We start from the raw sequence: 26687 nt of genomic DNA on the forward strand, positions 1-26687 counted from the left end.
AAGAGTTGGATATCTAAACAACTAAGCACACACATATCTGCAGTTCGTAGAACAAGGCTTGACATCTAGTAGCCATTTAAAAACATTTGTATAAAACTATATAATCTTCTATAACTGAATTGTAGTGACATAGCATGTGCATTACACATGAACATACATCATATGTATCAAGTATAAATGTATCACAATGTGAATAGGGTATTATGTGTAAGCTGTTTGTCACATAGAAATCATCCAATAAATATTAGCTATAATTGTTAGAAAATTTATATGTGCACAGTAGACATTACATATGCTTGCTATACTTGAAGAATGAATGAATTAAAAAATCAGCATAATATATTATTCATGTTACATTAAAATGCTATAGCTTTTCCTGTATGAGGATCCAGCAGAATTGCATTGTATGCATTCAACAGACCAACTGTGGCCAAATTCTGGATATAACCATACAAAATATTGATGATTGAGTTAGTATTGTCTTTTTCATTCATGATCTAAGAAGCCTGAACAACTGTCATCAGTACTCCAACTATTCAATTAAGACACTTAATAAACTCAGAGTGGCTGAACAGTTATCACTGAGCAGGCTGACTGAGCAGCCCTGAGGGCCAGTATTGGATCTTATAAGAGCAGGTAAAGATTGGTATCTGGAGCTAAGAGGCTGATGTCAGGAACAACTGGCACAGTGTGATCCACCAACATTATGAACAAAATGCCCAGAACAACTGCTAATAATCAGAAAAAGAAAACACACTGAAGAGAGGATAGATTCACTTTGAGTTTTATACAAAAACTTTTCTAAATGATGCACCCTCAAGGCATAAAAATACAGGATGCTTGGGGCTGGTGCACTGGGATGACCCAGAGGGATGGTATGGGGAGGGAAGTGGGAGGGGGTTCAGGATTGGAAACACGTGTACACCCGTGACGGATTCATGTTGATATATGGCAAAACCAATACAATATTGTAATTAGCCTCCAATTAAAATTTAAAAAATTATATAATTTACCTAAACTCTGTTTTCCTATCGAATCCTAAAAAGGATACTATGTGTAATATCTCCATAGCAGAGATAATTATTGACTGCTTTGGTTCCTATGTCAATATTGAGCAGTGTCATAGAAATCAAACCCTCACTAAATGTGTCTTTGAATTACTGTTTGAACTCCAAGTACTATCATAAAGGTTACCTACTTGCTCCTATATTATTAAAAGACACTTCATCTCTCAGTTCTATTTTTCTTTATGGAAGGCATACTAATTTAAATAATCACTAACTGGGTCATTCTGCCAGGTACTGAGGGAAACAAAAAGTAAATGAGACTTTCTGTGTTCAGCAATTTATAATCTAAACATAGAAACAAACATTATTTGACTTAATATAAAGGGAAAGATGGACATTAGTTATACCAGTTTCCTTGAGGTGTAATTGACAAACAAAATTGTATATTTTTAAAGTGCACAATATATGGCTTGATACTGATATAGTGTAAAATGAATAATTACCAGAACCAAGTTAATTAACATAACCTAACACAACCATCACCTCACATAGTTCTCTTTTTTTAGTGTGGTAAGAATACTTAAAATCCATTCTATTAGCAAGTTTCCAGTATATAAAACTACAGTATTATTAACTATAGTCACCATGTTGTACATTAGGTTCACCAAACTTATCCATCTTATAACTAAATGTTTGCACCCTTTAACCAACCTTTCCTCACTTAATATGATTAGTAACAACATCAAGGAGTAATGAGCAATTTGGTTTCAAGGTATAATTAGAATTGAACAAAATCTTCTCTGAACAGGTCATAAAACAGCATATACAATCCTCAATTCTAAGATGTAATACATCTTAAATCAGAGCACCAGTATTCAGGATTGTTCAGGTTTTCCAAAATTTCCAATTCTTTACCTTGAAAAATAAAAATTTTCCTGCAAACATTTTCTGAGTACTTCACCCCAAAATCTTCAGCAGATTTTGCATATGTATTCTCCCAACACACACACATTATATATCCACCTATGATTATATAAATCATAGTATTGACTATATACCTCATTATTATACTTGAATGAAACAACTGCCTCATTTTTGTTTCCCTAATATCTTTCATGGAGTTGATATTCAATAAAATGCAAACTAAATAAATGTTCTATAGAGAAGTGAAAATGTGGTTTAGATAAAAAGAATATGTAGAGTGGACATGTAATAATTTGAAAGTACTGTGAAAGGGAAGATAGAGAAAGCAGAACACGACCAAGGAAAGGACCTTTATAACTGTTAGAAAATATTCAAACTGGCTCATTAGAAAATATGACTCTTTATGGAAATACAAACAAAAGTGGGGCAATTTCAAAATCATGGACTAGAGAAAGGTAGAATATTCACCAGGAAGATCATGTCTGATATAGAGACAATCAGAAAAATTCAGTTCTAAGAATCACTGAGGAAAAGATAGTTGCAAGAAAAGTAGATCAATAATGTTGTTTGCTGAAATGCTACAAAATTATAGGATTTGTCCAAGAAAGTAGTCATTGGAGACTTTAGAGAATGCACTTTCGGTAGAGATGTGAGAAAACCCAAATTGCAGAGCTTAAGGGATATGGTGCAGAAGTCGTGGTAACAAGTACGGAGATTTGATGGGAAAAGATCCAACTAAGAAAAGTTACTGTATTATGAGTTGTATCAGAGCCAAGCAAGATTATAATTACACTTTTGCTCAATTTCGATTTTTATTAAGAACAGTTAAAATGGATTCTACCTTCTCACACAATTTGGATGTGAGTATTTTATGTTTCAATGGGTTCATTTTCTTAAGGTTGTTAGAACTAGAGAGGGAACCATCTACCCTACTGGTGATCGATAATTGTATTGTATTACTTATATAGTGAATTAGACCTACTTCTTTCCCTTTCTCAACAGGACAAATGAAAGTATCTGAAATATCAGTACTTAGCTATTCTACAGAGAAGGCAATGGCACCCCACTCCAGTACCCTTGCCTGGACAATCCCATGGACGGAGAAGCCTGGAAGGCTGCAGTCCTTGGGGTCGCACAGATTCGGACACGACTGACGTGACTTAGCAGCAGCAGCAGCAGCAATTCTAAGTTACCTTGGAAATAACATTTTTGGGGTGTGGATGTGTGTATGTATTAGCACAGAGAAAAAAGTACACTAATTGTTCTTATGTTTCTCAGAGGTTATTTATGTATTTAGTTTTTGGACTCTTTAGCTCTCTGGCTCCCAGTATGTACAGGTGGGCTTTAACCGAGCCTATTACTACTGTTCAGAGAGACTACTGAAGTAATCCTTCTAGGCAAAGGGTCAGAGTATAGAGAAGTTACAAAGTTAACATTTTTGAACTTGCTTACTGAGAAATCGTTGCTGAAACAAGAAAAGATATATGCCCTTTCAAACCTCTGCCCTAAAACAAAATCCAATTTGGAGGTACAGGACCTACAAGATTGCTCACCTTCAAAAAAGAGGAAATAAGAAATTCAAGTGTGGGTACAAACTAAAGCAGAAGACACAGCCAAGCTTTTATCTGGAAGTGAAATTTAGACATTTAGAAATGAAATTTAGAAAATTTTACTGGAGTAAGTACAGGTGTGAGAGTTGTACCATAAAGAAGGCTGAGTGTCGAAGAATTGATGCTTTTGAACTGTGGTGTTGGAGAAGACTCTTCAGAATCCTTGGACTGCAAGGAGATCAAACCAGTCCATTCTAAAGGAAATTAGTCCTGAATATTCATTGGAAAGACTGATGCTGAAGTTCCAGTATTTTGGCCAATTGATGCAAAGAGGCCAACTCATTGGAAAAGACCTTGATGCTGGGAAATTTTGAAGGCAGGAGGAGAAGGGAACAACAGAGGATGGCGAAGGAGATGGTGAAGGACAAGGAAGCCTGGTGCACTGCAGTCCATAGGGTCAAAAAGAGTCGGAGACGACTCAGTGACCGAACAACAACAGCAAAGCACTGAAAGTGCTGTTTCTTGGCATATTAATCTAAATATCCCATAATAACATAATCTAGATGGCATATATATATATATATATATATATATATCTCCAAAAGTTTATAAAGCTTCAAGAAAAAATGACACTCAGAATTTAAAAACTCAGCCTGTAGAAAAAACAACAAAATTACTCTGAAAACTTGAATTTAACATCTCTGAATAAAAATACACTCTGTAAGATGGAAAAAGTGGAAGGGGTAGATAAGAAAATATGCCTTTATTATATTAAGATTAAAATTTGCATAAAATATATGCTATGTATGGTTTCAGAATGTGTTATCTATTATGTATGAGTGTGTGCATGTATATTGTTCAATTTCTCTCGATGTGTGCTGCCTTTAAGAAATTAAGAAATGTGTGCTGCCTATAATTAAGAAATAATATTTAAATGAAAGATGTTTCAGAGACAATCAAGTTCATTGAAAATTACTTAGGTGTAGTCTCCATTAATCATCTTTAATTATAATTGAAACAGATTCAAAAGAAACTATTGTATTGTACTATGTTCAGAGAAATAAAATCAGTCCTTATATTCATTGGAAGCTGAAACTCAACACTTTGGCCACCTAATGAGAAGAGCCAACTCATTGGAAAAGACCCTGATGCTGGGAAAGATCGAAGGCAAGAGAAGAAGAGGACAACAGAGGATGAGATGGTTGGATGGCATCACTGATGTGATAGACATGAATTTGAGTAGGCTCTGGGAGTTGGGGATGGACAGGGAAGCCTGGAGTGCTGCAGTCCATGGGGTTGCAGAGTCGGACATGACTGAGAGACTAAACTGTACTGATGTTCAGAGAAATACAATGTTAACAAGAGGAAGATGACCTGAACTAAACTTTGAAATAGCAAACTGAAAAAAAGAAAATTTACAAACATTTCCAGAATAATACTAGAGGGACCATGTGTATCCCACAAATAGATCAGTACAGTCCATGAGGCAAGGATATTGCTATAATGGTGCCCTATGTGATAGTCTGTAATAGTCTGGAAACATGAACAATTAAGATTTTTTAATTCTTCTTGCAGAAGTGTTCAGTTTATGTAGCCAGTTCTTCTTAAGGTATCTAAAGGGGGAAAACATCAGTCTAAGAAACATAAATGTTTCAGCTCTTTGGGTGGTTTTATTTTCCTTATAATGCTATTATTAGCATTGTAACTGGAGAAGGCAATGGCACCCCACTCCAGTACTCTTGCCTGGAAAATCCCATGGAAGGAGCAGCCTGATGGGCTGCAGTCCATGGGGTTGCTAAGAGTCGGACACGACTGCGCAACTTCACTTTCACTTTTCACTTTCATGCATTGGAGAAGGAAATGGCAACCCACTCCAGTGTTTTTGCCTGGAGAATCACAGGGATGGGTGGGCTGCCATCTCTGGGGTCGCACAGAGTCGGACACGACTGAAGCGACTTAGCAGCAGCAGCAGCAGCATTGTAATTTGTATGCCATTCTCTTTTAAGTTTATTAGTATAAACCACTGTCACTCTACTTTTTGACCTCTAGACATACTTGATAAAAATGAAGTTTCCAGGCTCAAATGTCAGATCTTAGAAGATTTTAGTCTCAGACATTAAAATATGTCTATACCTTTAATCAGATAAGGCAATGGCACCCCACTCCAGTACTCTTGTCTGGAAAATCCCATGGATGGAGGAGCCTAGTGGGCTGCAGTCCATGGGGTCGCTGAGAGTCAGACAGGACTGAGCGACTTCATTTTTACTTTTCACTTTCATGCATTGGAGAAGGAAATGGCAATCCACTCCAGTGGCTCTTGCCTGGAGAATCCCAGGGATGGGGGAGCCTGGTGGGTTGCCATCTATGGGTTCACATAGAGTGGGACACGACTGAAGCGACTTAGCAGCAGCAGCAGCAGCATACCTTTAATGATGACATATCTATCTCATCATTGACTTTCCATGGATTAATGGATTACCTAACAAGCATAACAATACACATGGAAATGTTCCTCAATTTTCATTTCAGGGTTCATTTGAATTAATAAGCCCTCCAAGGAAAAAATATAATCATTAATACTTTGAAAAATAAAATGGGGACTTCCCAGTTGGTCCAGTGGTTAAGGATCCACCTTTCAGTGCAGGCAAAAAGAGTTCTATCCCTGGTTAGAAAACTAAGATCCCATATACCATGGGGCAACTAAACCCATGTGCTGCAACCTCTGAGCCTGCACACTCTAGAATCAGTGCTCTGCAACCAGAGGAAGTCCATGAGCCTCAGTGAAGAGTGCTCATGCCACAGTGAAGACCTAATACAGCCAAAATAATAACAATAAAATGAAATGCAGTTTAACAAAGTTAAATCTTCAAAGAAGTGAAAGTGTTAGTTGCTCAATCATGACCAACTCTTTACAACCCCATGGGCTATAGCCTGCCAGGCTCCTCTGTCCATGGAATTTTCCAGGCAAGAATACTAGAGTGAGTTCCCATTCCCTTTTACAGGGGATCTTTCCAATCCAGGAATTGAACTTGTGTCTCCTGCACTGCAGGCAGGTTCTTTACCATCTGAACCACCAAGGGAGTCTTCAAGGTGTTCAGTAAATATGAACAGATATAAGGGAAGTATATATAAATTGTGCACAGGAGCACAAAGTACTCATTTTATATCTATATATCTATATATCAACATATAAAAAGAAACAATTATTTATACATAATTAGAAGTAACGATAGAAATAAATATAAAAAATATTTTAGTGAACACTGGTGATATGTCAGATAGTGTATTCAACTACATGAAAGTGAGTTTCAGAAAGTTATTTTTAATACAAAAATAGCCTTAGGAAGTATTAATATATGACTTTTTGAGATTATAAACAGCATCTCTTCAGACAGTTGCTCTGGTTGTGCAGTACATAAGGATTTCATTCACATCATAGATATATGCCAAGTTACATAATAGTTCAAGGGCAGGATGGAAGATTTTTGGCTTCCAGGCTGAAAGCCTGAGCAGTCAGGGAGAACCCTTTCCTTAAAAAACAAAACAAAACAAAACAAAACAAACTTATGTTGACTTTCATGGTCTGCACACACTTAGGTAATCTCTTTCTAATTCTCTCTCTCTCTCACACACACACACACACACTCACACACTCATTGGCACATATATTCTTTTATAGCCTCTCTAACACTCCTACACTTTGATTCAAAGTTAGTTATAATGCTTTGATATATGGTTGTTTTTAAAGAAATACTTCTCCTATCTGATCATGGTAGTATTACCTAGTCAATATGGACAATCTGAAAATGCAAAGAAAGTAATAAAAAATGAAAACAAAACTTACCCCTTATATACCACTTTCCTTCCTTCCTTCCCTTCTTTCCCTCCCTTTCATAATTCACTAATTCATTCAAAATCAAAATAAAATAAAAAACACAAACCCCATGGACAACTTGGTTTTTTACCTCACTGTGAATAACATGGTAGAATAAGGAATATGGTCTTAATATCTTTTATCCCACATAATACATAATTTAGCAGATAGCCCTGCCTCCTCTGCTTCCAATGGCATCTCCTGTGCAGGCTCCCCACATTTGATTTGGGATCACAGCACATGTTCCCATTTCAATAAAACTGTCAGGACTGATAATGAATTAAACTGTATGCTAAAATAGTAATCCTAATACTTTCATATTGGGCTAGATTGGCTACTAAAACTATAAATCAATTATGTTTTCCAATATTCTACTGGCTAGCTAAATTCTGACTTTTAAAATTTAATTTAATACTATCAATCTCAATTATGCATTTATTCTTTCTTAAATCTGCAGTTATCAAACAAATGGAATCTTCATTACAAATAGGTCATCTGCAAATTTTATTATTGAATCTAAAAACTTACCCTAACAATTTGAGAAACACTGAATGACTCAAAAATTTGCCCAATTTCTTAAGTAAGAAAATTTTGAAAACAACTATTATGCAGTAAACTTTTCTTAGAAGCTGATTCACACATGTGGATAATACTAGAATATTCCATTTCATGATAAAATATTTCTTGAATAAACAGTATTTTTTTCCTTCCAATTTCCATATGCCTAAGTAAGGAAATACACAGAATAAACACAGGAAACCTTTTATTTGAAACTCCAGGAGAATTCTATTCTTTAACATAAGAAAAATATAAACTGCTATACTTTAATAGCCTTAGGATATTTAAAATTTTTCCACCTTCATATTTCTCTATCTTAGATCCTAACTATGGATAGAAGTAAGGTGTCAACTATCAGATAGGCTACTCTAACCAGTAAATCCAACCAGTAAACCTCTTAAACTTTTTTTCACACATTTCTGTCATAATTAGGATTATCACTACATTTTCCTTTGGTCTAACCCATACCTGCATTCTCAAGCATTTGGATAAGAAAAATTGGCTCAAGAAATCCATATCACATATTTCAGTTTTGTTATTTTGTGTGTTAGCCATGCTTTGTTTACTCCTGATTTCATTCCTGCATCATATGTTCTCAAACTTTAATAGGGATTTTAAAAAACAGTAGCTGTGAAAACCGTTTTCATGAACAATAAAATAAAAGTGATGTCAGAGTCCCTCACTGAGGGAGACCAGAGAGAAGTAGGTGACCTACAGGGATGTGTTATTACTTCTGAGGGGGCATCAGAGGATGCAAGTATGGAAGGAATGCTGAAAAGCACAGAAAGTTGAGAAACCTCTATTAAAAAAACTATACAAAATTTTTGTTTCTTTGCCACAGTTCTGATCTTTCAGTCTTCCTAGGTGTTTAGCAACTTATCTCCAGGAGGAAAGAACTAAAAAGGCTTTCTAAGTGTGGCTGGAAGGTTTCCCATGAGGGCAGTGAAGGGGCAGCCTTACTGTGAAATCTAACTTGGCAGGTGTGAAGCTATACTCTTCTTCAGAAAGTTACTTCATGGTCAGTGGTGACCTGATGATCTTATTTTGGGGGCTATCAATACAAGCACATTTAGAGAGACCAAGAGCTGAAATGAACTTATTAAAGAAGCTAATTTATAGCATTACAGGTTAAACCAGGGATGATTTCCCCCGATAACCTAAATTACATTGCTAAAAAGTACAGGGTTTGTGAAAGTCTAATATGAGCAATGACAGTCCTTCCATCTCAGTGTAAACACTATGAATAAAAATAGAATGCCTTATGGCATGAAGAAATATTAACACACTGATTTGCCATCTAGTCTTGAGGCATAAATTAAAATGCATTATTTTACTTTAAAGTCATGCATTTTTAAGTTCCATTGATTTTTATTTTTGCTTTAAAGTAGCAATTACATTATTTATTTCTTACTACACTTTTAACTTTGTTGTTAGACTGGAGACTCACAATCCTTATAAATGGCAATGACAAGGACATTAAGTTCAGATGTACTTGGAGTAAACACTGTGCTAATTAGCTGAACTTTCCAAGGGATTAGGCTGTTGACTTTATGAAAATAGTTGATATTGTGAATTATTCTGCAAATCCCTAGAGGCATGATTTTCTAACTATGGAGGACCGAGAATGCTTTAATATGTATATAATTTGAACACTGTATGGGGGATAAAGTCAAATTCATTCATCTATCATCAGATTATTTAATTTAGCCAAGCAAAGCTCACAAAAAACATACAAAAATCACAATCTTTGATGTCTCTAAGAGCAAATAGGTAACACGACAGCAACAGATGACTAGTAAAAGTAATAAGCATAATAATAACAACAGAATAAAACATTTTTCTTGAATAGCGAACTTCTAGGATGGGAAAATGTATCCATTTTTCTTCTTTTAGATAGAGAGATCCACATTCCCATTAAGTAGTATTCAAAGACAGACACCATCAATACTGAAATATCTAAGACAGGTACATTTGGGCCATTGCAGATATAACATGTTAAATGGCTCCATACAGCTTGATGACTAATGTATTTTTATCAAATGACTGAGTTACTATTAAGGAATGACTCAAAGTCTAATGCCAAGTCTTTTACACTTTTTCACTCTTTCCAAATAAAATAGTGAGGGCATGAAACCCCCCAATTTAAATGCAAAAATCACTTATGACATCCACCTTTGACCCCTTCAGAGATCTCTTCTCATAGGGAATTTTGGTATTTTTCATATTCCTAATTTTATCCAAGGCTACTGTTTGTGTTTGTCTAACGGCTAGCAAATAGAATTTCATGTTGTTTATAACAGTTAGGCATTATTTTAGTGAGAACATGTAAGTGTTCAAATAGAGGCTGAACACTGGATTTTCTACCATATTGCAATCCTTATTAAGAAACAAAGTGCATCAGATGTTACTTTTGTAAGATTATTTTAATTAAATTATTGCAAGGAGTCGCCAACTTTTAAAAATGAACTACAAATTAGCATTATTCATTTCTATGATGTGCTGCATTTTCCATAGAAATCCTGGCTAACACTAAAGGTCAGAGTAAAAGCACACTTACCGTCATCATATTGGCCCAAGCAGACTGTGAAGAGACAACCAAGGGTAATCCCTGAAACGAACCATTTCCAGAGAGAAAACTGTTGGAACATCTTCTGTCGAATTCCACACAAGGTTGATCTGAAATAGAAAGAGGGAAAAAGAAATATTTGACAAGTTCATTAATCTGTTATAGGTAAACACACCTGTCACAGCACAGAAAAGCCTTAATGACTTCATAGTTAATTACCTGTGCCACACTATCCATTATCAAAGTAGCATAATTGTTTAATGTACTAGAACTCATCTACATGAGTTTGCAGATGAGCAATCTCTAAGAAAAGACATCCATTCTGTTATTTACTTTGTAAGCAAGTAAGTTGAGATGTTAACATACTGATGACGTTAGAGCATCTTTAAAATTGAGACCCTGTGAGTGATTCAAATGTCAATCAGTTTAAGTCACTGGATTTATCTTAGGTATAGAACAATTCAATTATAACTTGTAAGTTTTTGCAATTACTTAAGATGTTAAGCTGTTGGTGTCCTACATAAAATTTCAATAGCCATTTGTCTTATGGAATTACGTAGAAAAACCCATCATCAAAACAGAAATTCATTTTTAGTAGAGTGACAAGAGATTGACTTAACTATGTCATAAAGACTAAGAATAAGCCGTCAGTTTTTACCACATCTGTCTTTGGAAGCATTTGCATTAATTTCATTTTAATTCTTTTGTTATTCTTTGCAATCTGCCAGTAAATAAAGAAATTGAATGAGGTGTTAGGGGCCTGTAAGCAGATGGGCCAGTTTTCTATCTCCATCAGAAAAGAAAAAATGAATTAGCCTAAAGGGACAAGAGAGGCCATGAAGGCCGTGATAGATTGAAAAGTGCAGGGTTTTTCTGGAGAAACGTGGGAATGTAAACCAGCGTTACTGAGTCTTCTGATTTTCCAGAACATGATACATTTCTGTTTCCCATGGTAAATTTCAAATTTCCACATGAGACTGCTGAGTGTTTAGATGGTTGTCCAAAACTTTTTAATGACTAAAAGCTTCTGGCAGGTCATACTGTCTTCTAAGGTCCTTCAGTTTACAACTCCTGACAGGGATTCTCTCTATGAAACTACTTATGGGTAAGGTCCTTCAGAATGCACAAAGGAAATAATTTGAATTTTACTTTTGCATATATTTTGCTAAATTTGTATTTCTGCTTTATTTTTGTGCATTTTATAAGGTTTATTTGCACAATAGCCTGCAAAATATGTAATTTATTTAAAATTATATTAAAATTACAAGCTCAAACCATTTTTATTCATGGAATGAAAGTGAAAGTGAAGTTGCTTAGTCATGTCCGACTCTTTGCAACCCCATAGACTGTAGCCTACCAGGCTCCTGCATCCATGGGATTCTCCAGGCAAGAGTACTGGAGTGGGTTGCAATTTCCTTCTCCAGGGGTCTTCCCAACTCAGGGACCAAACCCAGGTCTCCCACATTGTGGACAGATGCTTTACCATCTGAGCCACCAGGGAAGCCCATAATCACGGAATCCGTGGTCCATAAATTTCAAGTCACAGAACTAGATCATAGACCTTCTAAAATGGAATCTATTCTTCTGTGTTTCTTCATCTTAATAAAAAGAGTGTTCTTTTTATCTAACTCTCACATATTTTCCCCCTCTAACTGGTAAAGAACTCAGCTTCTACTTTTATAACTTCTAGATAAAGATAGAGCCCGTCATTAAATATCAAGCAACTATAACGATGCATGTTTATTGCAGGAAAGGAAAAAATAAAATTGGCAAATGCTAGTCATTTTAAGAGCAGTTTATTAGAGTGAGGCTTCTTTTTAAATTCAAGTTCTTCAACTCCCATTATGACGGAGCAAATGCAATAGCATCTCTGTCTCACTTACCTCATTATTAACATGGAGATACGATAGTGCCTACCTCATACATTTATTTGGAGGATTAAATAAACGGCTATAAATACATGCTTAGAATACCTCAGAGTGAGCACTCCACAAAGCTTAACATGAGTGTTTTTGATTCAGCATCTATGAAGTCTTCAAAGTGGTTAAACATAGATTTTCTCAACTCATCTTGAGTGAAACCTCTAAGGTAGGTATTATTGTCTCCACCCTGTGGAGGAAAGGATATGCTCACACACTCAAGGTTACAAACTCATGAGTGGCTGAAGTGGTGGTGAAGTTTGTAAGCTTGAAATTTCTGCTCATTCCATTACAAAAAAGGACAAAAAAATTTTCAAGAGAGAACATGGTTCTAGTTTCAAACTGCATGGAGGCCCAGAATAGCTTGCTGCATTTCTTTCCTGTATACTAAGGAGAAATAGTGCATGCTTCTTCCCAAACCTGAAGTACATATAAGATTTGTGCAAATACGGGCTTCAATTCCTCTTTTTCTAAAGAAATGTTACAACATTAAGAAACAAAAAATAGTTTTTAAATTTTAAAAATAAAGGGAAAACACTTAAATGATATTAGAAAAAAACTTAAAAAAAAAGCAATATCCATTTTCTTTACTAATTTTACACTCTCTAGAATTGCAGGCAAAGTTCTTACAGGTGCCTTCAAACAATACTCTAAAATAGTATTGTACTTTTATTATAAATTCCGTTTATTATAAATTCCATATTGAACACTGCCTTGTTCCTTGAGTGGAAAATTTCCTTCCAGATCTGCTTGGTCAGTAATACTAGGCCCTATAAACCTAGACCATGATCGATTCTAAAAAGAAATGTAGCTGACCTATAAATAATGTCATTGTACTTGTTTTTTTCGAGATGATTGACTACCATATTCAACACTGTTATAGTTAATAAAGACATGGTGTTGCAATAGTGATTTGAAAACACAGTTGATCCTTGAACAACTTAAGGGTTAGGAGCACCAATCATCCCCCTTCCTCCAACCAAAAATCCAAATATCTCTGCATCAAATGACTTACCCAAAAGCAGTAAGCTAAAACAGTTTGGATAGAATCAAGACTCTAGGCTGCTCTCAGTCCATGTATTGTGATTCCTGGGCTTCCCAACTGGTGTTGGTGGTAAAGAACCCGCCTGCCAATGCAGGAGACATAAAAGACGTGGGTTCAATCCCTGGACTGGGAAGATACCCTTGAGGAGGGCATGGCAAAGCACTCTAGTATTCTTGCCTGGAGAATCCCATGGACAGAAGAGCCTGGTGGGCTACAGTCCACAGGATCACAAAGAGTCGGACATGAGTGAAGCAACTTAGCACACTACACACATTGTGATTCCCTAATCAAACACAAATTTTTCCCCACACTTAAAGATTTGCAAAATAAAATTATAGACGCTAATTTTACTGAAAAAAAACACACAGATAAAAGTGAACCTGTGCTGTACAAACCCATGTTGTTCAAGGGTTATCTGTAGTATTCTACTGTCAATAATATTGGGGGGAAAAGCACAGTTTCCAATTATGTAATAATCTTACACATAAGTGGTTTCAGTTTCATGGTATTTACTATATATTTTCTGTAGTCTTTGGAATATTTTACTATTATTACTAAAGACACAATATATTGATTTTGAGTTTCACATTATTTGTATGATAAAGCTACCAGATACAATTCATATTCATTTCTCTGGCATTGAATATTCTCAGGAATTCAATTATTCAACAAGCATTTATGGAGGGTCTATGAGGTACCACTCACTCTAATTGACAGATGGAACTTATCAATTAAAAAAAATGCATATCCCTGCTTCTATGAGTCTTACATTCAGAAAATGGAGTAAGGTTATATGAAACAAATAATTGCATTCCATTAACACACCTGCAGAAAAACTTGACAAGGAAAGCATAACTATTTCAATAATCCTTACTGAAAGCACCCTTGATGGTATCTAGTACCTTGAGGGTAGATTACTGTTCATCTCTTGGAGGGAGGTAAATAAAAGGCCTTTCACTTTAAAGTATAAATGCAAAGTCTGTCAGTACACAGTGCTCTACTCTTTACCTGCTGATCCCTGCCTTCTGGAGTCTGGGTTGGTTGTGGTGACACATGGCAAAAGCAGCCAAGGTTAACAGCGGTTTTTCCTCTGGTACATTTTTGAAAATGCTAACTCCTTTTTTTTAAGGCTCTGCCCTGACTGCTACATGAAAAACCACTAATTTCTTTGATGTATCAAAGTGTGGATACTAACACCATGATGAGAAATCCCACATCAGCATTGTGTCAGGAAGGAAGCTGGAATCTCCCAGGGAGCTGAGAGAGGAACATAAGCATTTCGCCCTTCAACAGTCTGTTCAGTCACACTTTGGTACTTTGCTATCACTGACAACATCTAGATAGAGTTATAATAACAAAACTTGTTACTTTTATACTGCTTATAGAAAATTTATACTATTTACTTCCTAGAATATGCAAACTCTCTTTTAAAGCACCCTTAGCTATGAAATTTAAAATACAAGCCTTTCCAAAGTCACCACATCTGACCACACCATATATGAATTTCCTTACTGCTTGGTGGAAAATCTTTCTTTTACTTCACTGTTGTGGGAATAAACAAGAAGGTCTTCATCGCTAGAGAAAATAGTTATCATTCATAAGCATGACCTGATGAGTCAATCTTTATCTTTTTTCTTTGTAATATGCACTTTAAAAAAATAACATTTCAGAGCCTTTATGATCTATTCTCTTTTTCTATCTATCTCTTCCTATAATTTTAATATATTTTATTAAATATATATTAATATATTTATGTTTAGGACTACCCTGGTGGCTCAGACAGTAAAGAATCTGCCTGCAATGCAAGAGACCTGGGTTCGATCTCTGGGTTGGGAAGATCCTCTGAGAAAAGGAATGGCTAACTACTCTTGTATTTTGCCTAGAGAATCCAATGGACAGAGGAGTCTGGTGCACTATATAGTCCACAGGGTCTCAAAGAGTCAGACACAATTGAGCAAATAAGCATGCACACATGCATGTCACATTTATAAAATATACTATCCTTATAAAAGTATATATGCAAAGTAGAAAATATATTTTATTTTTTGAAGAATAAAATACATTGAAATATTTATATTCATATTACACCTTTATTCATAAAAACTATGTAAATAAATATTTATTTTAACTTTATACTATATTTATATGTATACTATATATAGATAAATATTGATCCTATATATATATCTTTTTATTCATTAGCTTAATTCTGTTGCAAGGACAGAAATGGCCAGATTGCCCCCGACAGAAAAGTTACCTGTGTTTTCATCAGGCACTGTGAGAGCTAAGGTACCTCTCCAACCTGGCCCAAACTAACCAGACTTGCCTAATCTTTGATGGAGCTTACAGTCTGACGTGCCACAGTGCCTGAGTTTACCTTTATTGCTGTTCACTTTAAAATGTATATTTCTTCGTGTTCACTCTCAATGCGTGCATTCATAATATATAAATATATGTGTATATATATCTACATATATGTGCATTCATAATACATGTGGTGTGTGTGCACGCATGAGCATCTGCGCATATGTTGTCACTTCAGTCTGACTCTTTGTGACTCCATGGACTGTAGCCCATCAGCCTCCTCTGTCTGTGGGATTTTCCAGGCAAAAAATACTGGAGTGGGTTGCCATTTCCTACCAGGGGATCTTCCTGACCCAGGGATCGACTCTGCATCTCCTTTGTCTCCTGCATTGCACTGGGGTTCTTTTTTCTACTTTTATATATATATATATATATATATATATATATATATATATATATATATATATATAAAATGCTGTCTTCCTGTTTTCACTTTTAAATGTATATTTGTGTGTACTCTTTCTGTGTGCATTGATAATATATATATGTGCATTTATTTCAAATATATATATATATACTCCTTCCCTACCTCCCTTCCTCCTCTCTTCATCCCATCTGACACAATTCAATATGCATACATACAATCTCAATCTAATGGAATCAAAATTGATAAAAAATAGTTTAAAAACTGAGGAGAAGAAATCCATAAGAACTTATTTCACTAACAGTGTAACTGTTCACAGGACATGTGTTGGATTAGAGTTTTAACATTTTAAATATTACTCAACATTTGTAAATATTAAATGAGAATAATTTCACTCAAAATACATTTCCTAGAACCATATGATACAAACAAGAAAAATCTAAGTTAGATATTCTTCTTCTACAAACTTTGATGGATCTTAACAATAAAGAGGGCTTCTCTCATAGCTCAGCTGGTAAAGAATGGGCCTGAAATGCAGGAGGCCTGAGTTGTTCCTGGGTTGGGAAAATGACACGGAGTAATGACCTAAGTCAAATCCCTTATAATTACACAGTGGAAGTGATAGATCTAGGGAATCGATCTGATAGAGTGCCTGAAGGACTATGGACAAATATTCACAACATTGTATAGGAGGTGGTGATCGAAATCTTCCCCCCAAAAAAAGAAATTCAAAAAGGCAAAATGGTTGTCTGAAGAGGCCTTACAAATAGAGAAAAAAAGAAAGTGAAAGGCATAGGAAGAAAGGAAAAATATACCTATCTGAATGCAGGATTCCAAAGACTACCAAGGAGAGATAAGAAAGCCTTCCTCAGTGATCAATGCAAAGAAGTAGAGGAAGACAACAGAATGGGAAAGACACGAGATCTCTTCAAGAAAATTAGAGATACCAGAGAATATTTCATGCAAATATGGGCACAATAAAGGACAGAAATGTATGGACCTAACAGATGCAGAAGATATTAATAAGAGGTGGCAAGAATACACAGAAGAGCTATACAAATAAGCTCTTCATGACCCAAATAACCACAATGGTGTGATCACTTACCTAGAGCCAGACATTCTAGACTATGAAGTCAAGTGGGCCTTAGGAAGCATCCCTACAAACAAAGCTAGTGGAGGTGATGGAATTCCAGTTGAGCTATTTCAAATCCTAAAAGATGACGCTGTGAAAGTGTTGCACTCGATATGCCAGCAAATTTGGAAAACTCAGCAGTGGTCACAAGACTGGAAAAGGTCAGTTTTCATTACAATCCCAAAGAAAGCCAACACCAAAGAATGTTCAAACTACCACACAATTGCACTCATTTCACATGCTTAGCAAAGTAATGCTCAAAATTCTCCAAGTGAGGCTTCAACTTTATGTGAACCCTGAACTTCCAGATGTTCAAGCTGGATTTAGAAAAGGCAAAGGAACCAGAGATCAAATTGCCAACATCCACTGTATCATAGTAAAAGCAAGAAATTCCAGAAAACAACATCTACTTCTGGTTCATTAATTACACTAAAGCCTTTGATGTGTGAATCAAAACAAACAGTGGAAAATTCTGAAAGAGATGGGAATACCAGACCACCTGACCTGCTTCTTGAGAAATCTGGTTGCTGGTCAAGAAGTAACAGTTAGAACCAGACATGGAACAATGGACTGGTTCCAAATTGGGAAAACTGTAAGTCAGTGTTATATATTATCACCCTGATTATTTAACATATATGCAGAGTACATCATGTGAAATGCTAGGCTGGATAAAGCACAAGCTGGGTATTAGGAAACATCCCATCTCATTAATGAAGATTGCTGAGAGAATATCAATAACCTCAACCAATAGACATGAGTTTGAGCAAGCTCTGGGAAATTGTGAAGACAGGGAAACCTGGCATGCTGCAGTCCATGGGGTCGCAAAGAATCAGCCATGACAGAGAAACTGAACAACAATAACAACAATCAAGAACTTAATATGTCCATAGGGGTTTTTCCTTTTCAAATGGTAGTTTTAATCATAAAACTCTAGATGATGGAAGAAATGACTCCGGGTTTTCTTTTTGGATAATACTCCTCATCAAGGATACAAACTACTGATAAACATAGCTAGCTTATTCAATTTACATGTAAAAATTATATCCTATTACAAAAAGCCAATATTCAATATAACCAACAAAAAAGTATAAGACATATGTTATAATAATCTATTCATACTAGTTGGCTTAGTAAAATATGAATAAATTAAATATTAAAAAGGAAGTAGATTTCACTACCTATGTCCATTATGACTGGATATTCTTTTTAGTGTTTATACACGCATTTACTCAATAAGAATTTATTGTATATTTATCACATGTCAGATATTCTGCTTCTACTGAAGAAATAAATCAATTTAGTTTCCTCACAATGATTTTGCTATTGACCAAGAAACATATTTCATATTTTTTGTTCAGTATGTAATTTCAAAGTGCATTAGTAGTGATTCTGCATTAAAGGAGTTTTAAATTTTAGTTTCCAAATTTAAGAGATTTGCTTTCAATCTATGCTTTCTGAATTAGCATCTAAATACTAGTCCTAGACATAAATATATTTACCACAATCTTAGAAAAATAATAGGAAAAAATAAACTTAGCTTGACAAGATTGAACACCAAGAAATGGAAAAAACACAAGCATTATTTTATCTGTGGAATGTTTGACTTAAGAACATAACCAAGTAAGTCTGAAACTGAATAAAGCTCAGGCAAGTGTATGCATGATTTTCAAAGGAAACTTGAAGGAGAGTTCTGTGTAATGTCATTCTCAGGCATAGAAAACAGATGATTTTAATATTGTTGTTTGATGAAAGTTAAACATCCCTAGAAATATGAATAAATTAATAAATAGATTATTTTTCTCTTAGCATATGTCCATTCACAAAAATAAAGATATTAAGCCAGTGAAGAGAGATTACAGTTGAAACTGTAAAAATTGCAGTGCCTTTTCCTGAGACATTGTAATGAAAGTCCTAGTTTGGGATGCGAGAGACTTATGATACATTCCTAGCTCTGTCACCTCTGTGTCATATGAATGGTTAACTTGTGAGACTTGTGAGAGTCCACTTAAATTTAGGATAATAAAATTCATTTCACTCTGCTATAGTCAACAGATGACAGTTTTAACAACAACAACAAAAATAGGAGTACTAAAGAGTATTTACTTTTAAAATTCACTGCCTAAGTGGTTTATTGAGTGCTGATTCTGGAAAGTGTATTTTATAAGATATAGAAAATATGGTAGCATGAGAAAAAAATGAAGGGAAAAAAAAAGAAGAAAGGTTGGAAGGAAGGGAGGGATGCAGAGAGAAAGGTTTATGTGAATTTTTAGTGTTTAACAGGATGTGTGAGTCACACCCTAAGGTGTCCCACAATAAACCATGCACTTGTATGATCCCCCACTCACCCCACTGAGTGCAGATGAAGTCTATGGCTTTGCTTTTAGCTCATAGAATGTTGCAAAAATAATGTAAAACTATCCCCTTGGTTCAGTTAAATTATATAAGATGCACTATTAGCACAGTGGAGAGAGAATTTTCCATCTGAGATTTAAGAAGCAACTATTAACATTGTAAACTGCCTATGAAGAGGAACATATGCCAGGGATCTTGTACCTGAGGATGGCCTCCATACAACAGACTTCAGTTATACAACAAAAAGGAAAAGAATTCTGCCCATAAACTAAATGAATCTAGGATTCTTTCCTAATCAGTCCTATAGATGAAAATGCAGTTGGCAGGCAATTGATTGCAGCCTTGTAAGACACTGAGCAGAGGACCCAGCTAACTGGTAGTGGGACCCCTGATCCAGGGAAACTGTGAGATAATCATTGTGGATTGTCTTAAGCCATCAAGTTTGTGGTAGTTTGGATGTAACAGTAGAAAATTAATGCATAGGAGGATCTGAGGTAAACATGGCACATGTAAAACATTGATCAGTTTAGTGTTTGTTCTGAATTTTAGATAACAGCTGCTTATGGGATTGAGGATGGAATCGTACATATTAAACAAAACTAAAGGGGAAAACACACATTCAACAAAGAAGAGAGTTGTCTTGCACAAACTAATGGCTATAGTTTCAATGAAATGAAGTGTATGGGGAGCACAGTTTTCAGTGTTGTGGTGCAACACTTGAGCATTGCTATGAGTTGCCTGCCTTTTTTCATGGACGTCTTCTGTACAAACCTTATTTTCCTGGAGTCGCATACTATATCAGTGCATATACAGAAACCAAACACAAACCACTTTGTATTTCTTTGCAGGAATTTTCAAATAAGGTACTCAACAAACTGAACTAAAAATATGTCATCTTTTATAATTAAAAAAAAATAGAATATTTTGTTAAGGACTAAATCTGTAAGTTTAATGTTAATGAAAATGTTGGTAAAGATCAATATTTTTGGTATGATAGATACTACTGCTATTAAAAACATTAAAATATGATACTAATTTAGGTAAATATAGGTAAACAATTAATAGACTGTTCTGTTTAATTTCACTTTGTGCTTTTCTTATTTTTCCTAAAAAAGTATAAGCAAAATTTGTAGTTTGGTGTATTTTCAGAAATATCATCTCAAATATAATGTCAATTAATTGTTTAAATAGGAGAAGAAATACAGCTAAGAAAGTATTTTTAAATATCTCTGTTTTGATATAATTATTTTAAGCTTTTCCTATTTATGTTATAAATTTGTATGATTAAAGAAGTGCTTGATGTTCTCAACTGGCATAAGTACCAAGACGAATGATTTGACTTAGAAAATTAACTGAATATACAAGAGTCATGTAAGCCCTTTATTTATGCTACAGAATCATCAAGGTCAATATGACCTTTCCTGAAGAGACAATATATCAATGTAATGAAATTTGAATTTCAAATTGAATTTTATTTGATCCTACAGAACCTCTGGCAAATAGGAATTTCTCTAGAGACTAGAAAAATAGACATGTTACAATTTTATATCAAAATATAGTGAAATTCTATTCAGCTGAAATGATTTTAAAAAGATATAAGATTTAAAATATTTTGCACATTTGGATGCTTGAAAATCATAGATTTGAATTGAGATTATTGAGTTTTGAATATTTAACTATTTTGTTGAAAACAAAATGCATAAAATTAAGTTATGGGTATAAAAAGACTTTACAAAGAGGAAATACTATTGTATTTCCAATCAATCAATACACTGTAAAGTCTAATGCTCATTAAGGCACCGTGGCATTTTTTTTTTTTTTTAATGATGGCCATTTAATAATGACTAGGTTGGAGAATAAAGTATATGCAAGACAAAACATAAAGAATAGTATGTAGTAGAGAAGAGGAGTAAAGATGGTTGTTCTACAGGAGTATGGGTGGAAATGTCACAAGTAAATTGTCAAATACTATTTCATGAATATAATGGAACATCCATAGGGCACTGAAGTCTGAATAAGAACTTGATGGGAAAAAGGAAGAGGAAAAAAATCACTCAGGTAGGAGAAATAAGATTCAAGACTAGAGGAAAAGAAATAAGATTTAAAATTAGAGGATTAAATGTAAATATTAACTAAAGATAAAATCTACATATGGAGTTTCAGGGGATACATTGAAAGTATACCTCACTAATCAAATCACATGATACTGAAAACCTAGCTAACAATTTTTCGTGTGTTTTTTGTGTTTTTAATAGTACTAGTGATGTACGGATATGTTTAAAAAGAAGGTGCGTGAAGAGGATAAGTAGATTCACCTGGTAGAAGTATATAGCACGGATTTGAGGGGAATAATGAATGACAGACTAAGTGCTTTTGAATACTTTAATTACTTCAGTTTTATTCTGTTTAAATACACCTAGCAAGTTGCTCAATATTTGCAGGACAGCTAAAATAAGAACAACATTAGCTGGTTTTAGAGCATTCTTTATAAAAGATAGTATTATAATTGTAGAATTCTGTCCTATTTACCAAAGGTAACTCAATACAATTATTATTCTTTATGTTTGAGAGGAAAACACAATTTAAATAATTTTATTTTATTCATAGAGATTGTACTTTATGAGTAATGAAATGTCAATATACCCGATGTATAAGTACACTGATATGAGCAAAGCATTTAATAACCTATCATAATGTCTATTTTTTAATGAGTTTTCGTAGAAAAATCTCTAAAAGGATGTGAACATAAGCCGTATAACACTATTTCTTTTGAAATGGCAAAAGCAATGGAAAGTGATAAAGATTTCTTTAAGAGGAATTTTCAGAAAATAAAAACAAAGAAAAAGCATGCATAAACTATAGTTTTTTCTACTTAATTAGCATTCTTGTCCAATTAAACAATAATCATAAAGTAACTTTTTTGCCTTTAGAATTACTGCTGAAGTTCAAAGGTTCAAGTTTTTAATTGCTACTTATAAAGGATGCAGCATAACTTTCAAAACTATGAAAAGTCTCCTATTTTACATGATTCAGCAAGATGTTTCTTTTAGAAAAAATATCATTAAAGAGCACTGATTTTTATGTAAATTAATGGCTAAAAACTTTTTTTGTTTCTACTTTCCAGTTTCAGACCTGGGTGAATAAATCAGAATCAGGCATCTTTTGTGGATAAAAGTAAGTAGAAATCTTAAGATTAGAAACTTATTAGTGTGATGCCCATGGGCAAAGATGAAATGAGATATTATAGATGATTTTGGAGCTGCAATTTTAATAATGATAAGGGTAGAGTGAAATGAATAGCTGAAGAAGAAACAAATTTCATCCCTCTGTCCAAACCCATTAATCTGTTAGCATGTCAAAAGTATATTTTACTAATAATTCATAATAGTGGGTATATGAAGACTAAAAGATAATCAGATATAACACTGGTGGGATGAAAATTAGTGTTAAGTTGTAGAAAAGAGAAATTGGAGAGAGATGATGTGTCTAGTGAGTTTTAGGCTGCACACATTAAGTGCAAGTAGCCACAGTTCTTTAGAGAAAAGATTGCAAATGAGTAAGATTCAGCAGTACAGTTCAGTTCAGTTCAGTCGCTCAGTTGTGTCCACTCTGTGACCCCATGGACTGCAGCATGACAGGCCTCCCTGTCCATCACCAATAAATAGGCAGGATTTAATAAATAAGGACAATGTACAACCTTGATGTAATCCTTTCCCGATTTGGAATCAGTCTGTTGCTCCATGTCCAGTTCTAACTCTTGCTTCCTGACCTGCATACAGATTTCTAAGGAGGCAGGTCAGGTGATCTGGTATTTCTGTCTCTTGAAGAATTTTCCACAGTTTTTTGTGATCCACACATCAAAGGCTTTGACGTAGTCAGTAAAGCAGAAGTAGATGATTTTCTGGAGCTCTCTTGCTTTTTTGTTGATCCAACAGATGTTGGCAATTTGATCTCTGGTTCCTCTGCCTGTTCTAAATCCAGATTGAATATCTGGAAATTCAAGGTTCACATACTGTTGAAGCCTGGCTTGGAGAAGGTTGAGCACCATTTTGCTAGCATCTGAGATGAGTGCAATTGTGTGGTAGCTAGAGGATTCTTTGGCATTGTCTTTCTTTGGGATTGGAGTGATAACTGACCTTTTCCTGTCCTGTGGCCACTGCTGTTTTCCAAATTTGCTGGCATATTGAGTGCAGCACTTTCACAGCATCATCTTTTAGGACTTGAAATAGCTCAACTGGAATTCCATCATCTCCACTAGCTTTGTTCGTAGTGATGATTCCTAAGGCCCACTTGACTTCACAATTCAGGATGTCTGGCTCTAGGTCAGTGATCACACCATCGTGATTATCTGGGTCATGAAGATCTTTTTTGTGTAGTTCTTCTGTGTATCTTATTAATATCTTCTGCTTCTGTTAGGTCCATACCATTTCTGTCCTTTATTGTGCCCATCTTATTCAGGTATGACCTAAATCAAATCCCTTATGATTATTCAGTGGAAGTGAGAAATAGATTCAAGGGGTTAGATCTGATAGATATAGTGCCTGAAGATCTATGGATGGAAGTTTGTGAGATTGTACAGGAGGCAGTGATCAAGACCACCCCCAAGAAAAAGAAATGCAAAAAGGCAAAATAGTTATCTGAGGAAGCCATACAGACAGATGTGAAAAGGAGGGAAGTGAAAGGCAAAGGAGAAAAGGAAAGATAAGCCCCTTTGAATGAACAGTTACAAAGAATAGCAAGGGGAGATAAGACAGCCTTCCTCAGTGATCAATACAAAGAAATAGAGGAAAGCAATAGAGTGGGAAATGCTAGAGATCTCTTCAAGAAAATTAGAGATAACAAGGGAATATTTCCTGCAAAGATGGGCACCATAAAGGAGAGAAATGGTATGGATTTGGAGATTATTTGTTAACATTTATTTCCCTTAACTCAGGTATGCGTATGTGTGCAATGTATACATATATACACAACAACACACATGATATATATGTTATATTATTATATGTATCTAGATAGATATAGTGGATGGATATATAAGTATATGTATGAGAAAATTGAGAAAAATACACAATAATGTCAGAAGATATGTTTTTTCAGGAATCAGATTGCCATGGACAAAATTGGGTAATTTATGTTGGAGAAATTGTAAAGAAACAGGCACATTCTCAAACATTTCTGTGAACGTAAGTGCTACAAATTCTATTGGAAATGAGTTTTTGGAATTTATTATTTGGAAACTAGCATATAATAAAATATATGTTTGATAGAAATTCTATATTAAAAATTATCATACAGATATATTCACATATATTTCCAGATAACTTTGTTTGAGGTATATGGATATTTACTGAAGTATCATTTATGATACTAAGAGACTGGGAATAGTTAAAATGCACAATGATAATAGCTAGATAAATAGGTAAATAAATAAAATTCTATAATATGGATCAAGTATATGATATATACCTATTTTTTACAAGAATGAACTTTATACTCCAAATTAGAAAGATTTTCAAACACATATTGTTAGAGAGGTAAAGAATTTGCTTAGCTTAATAAAGCCTGGATGTTTATATTGAATTGACCAACTTTTACCCTTTCTTGATAGAAAGTTGGAGAAGGCAATGGCAGCCCACTCCAGTACTCTTCCCTGAAAAATCCCATGGATGGAAGGGCCTTGTGGGCTGCAGTCCATGGGGTGGCTAGTGGTCGGACACAACTGAGTGACTTCACTTCCACTTTTCACTTTCATGCATTGGAGAAGGAAATGGCAACCCACTCCAGTGTTCTTGCCTGGAGAATCCCAGGGAGAGGGGAGCCTGGTGGGCTGCTGTCTATGGGGTCGCACAGAGTTGGACACGACTGAAGTGACTTAGCAGCAGCAGCAGCAGCAATAGAAAGTTTAATAAGAGTCATATGTTCCACTTGATAAAATATATATAAATATGTCTGTTCATAATTATTTTATATAAGCTCATGAGATATTCTACTTAAAATCACAAAAAAAAAAACTGTATTTTTTCTTACTGGCATTGATTAGTTAAAACAAAAATGCTTTTATACTCCACTGGCTGATACATGTATATTCTCAGAAGAGAAGCCATTTAATATCTCAACATAAAGGAAATTAGTTTTATTTCTTCCTTTAATCTGTGCAACATAGAATATATAAGAAGAAAAAGTAGCTTCTGAACATTTCAAACTTTTAAAAATGAATTTGTAATAAAGATGCTTCAAGTTTCATTTTCTACACTTAAGAGATACTCAGGACGTAAGGGAATTATTTAGGTCAATACCACCTGGATATTTAAATTAAATTTTCAAAATTTGCATTTTCTTTATAGAAAATCTAATAGTAACAATAATATGCACCTTATCCTGAAGTCAAATATTTATCACACTGCACTCCAAAGCTAGTGGAGGTGATAGAATTCCAGTTGAGCTATTCCAAATCCTGAAAGATGATGTTGTAAAAGTGCTGCACTCAATATGCCAGCAAATTTGGAAAACTCAGCAGTGGCCACAGGACTGGAAAAGGTCAGTTTTCATTCCAATCCCAAAGAAAGGCAATGCCAAAGAACGCTCAAACTACTGCACAATTGCACTCATCTCACACGCTAGTAAAGTAATGCTCAAAATTCTCTAAGCCAGGCTTCAGCAATATGTGAACCATGAACTTCCTGATGTTCAAGCTGGTTTTAGAAAAGGCAAAGGAACCAGAGATCACATTGCCAACATCTGCTGGATCATGGAAAAAGCAAGAGAGTTCCAGAAAAGCATCTATTTCTGCTTTATTGATTATGCCAAAGCCTTTGACTGTGTGGATCACAATCAACTGTGGAAAATTCTGAAAGAGATGGAAATACCAGACCACCTGATCTGCCTCTTGAGAAATTTGTATGCAGGTCAGGAAGCAACAGTTAGAACTGGACATGGAACAACAGACTGGTTCCAAATAGGAAAAGGACTTCGTCAAGGCTGTATATTGTCACCCTGTTTATTTAACTTATATGCAGAGTACATCATGAGAAA

At 34.8% G+C, this 26687-nt stretch overlaps 1 protein-coding gene across 8 annotated transcripts in view; it reads right to left on the minus strand.

Moving 5' to 3' along the window:
• The window catches only part of PCDH15 (protocadherin related 15), a 1046857-nt gene that overhangs the window by 889827 nt on the left and 130343 nt on the right, over positions 1 to 26687 (minus strand). For all 8 annotated transcript variants that reach the window (XM_027528919.1, XM_027528921.1, XM_027528918.1 and 5 more), the window contains exon 2: positions 10471 to 10589. In XM_027528919.1, the coding sequence (XP_027384720.1) occupies positions 10471 to 10561 (91 nt within the window). In that variant the 5' untranslated portion in view covers positions 10562 to 10589. The remainder of the gene's footprint in view (positions 1 to 10470; positions 10590 to 26687) is intronic.

Source organism: Bos indicus x Bos taurus, chromosome 26 (assembly GCF_003369695.1).
Source record: "Bos indicus x Bos taurus breed Angus x Brahman F1 hybrid chromosome 26, Bos_hybrid_MaternalHap_v2.0, whole genome shotgun sequence".
In the NCBI taxonomy this organism is placed as follows: domain Eukaryota; kingdom Metazoa; phylum Chordata; class Mammalia; order Artiodactyla; family Bovidae; genus Bos; species Bos indicus x Bos taurus.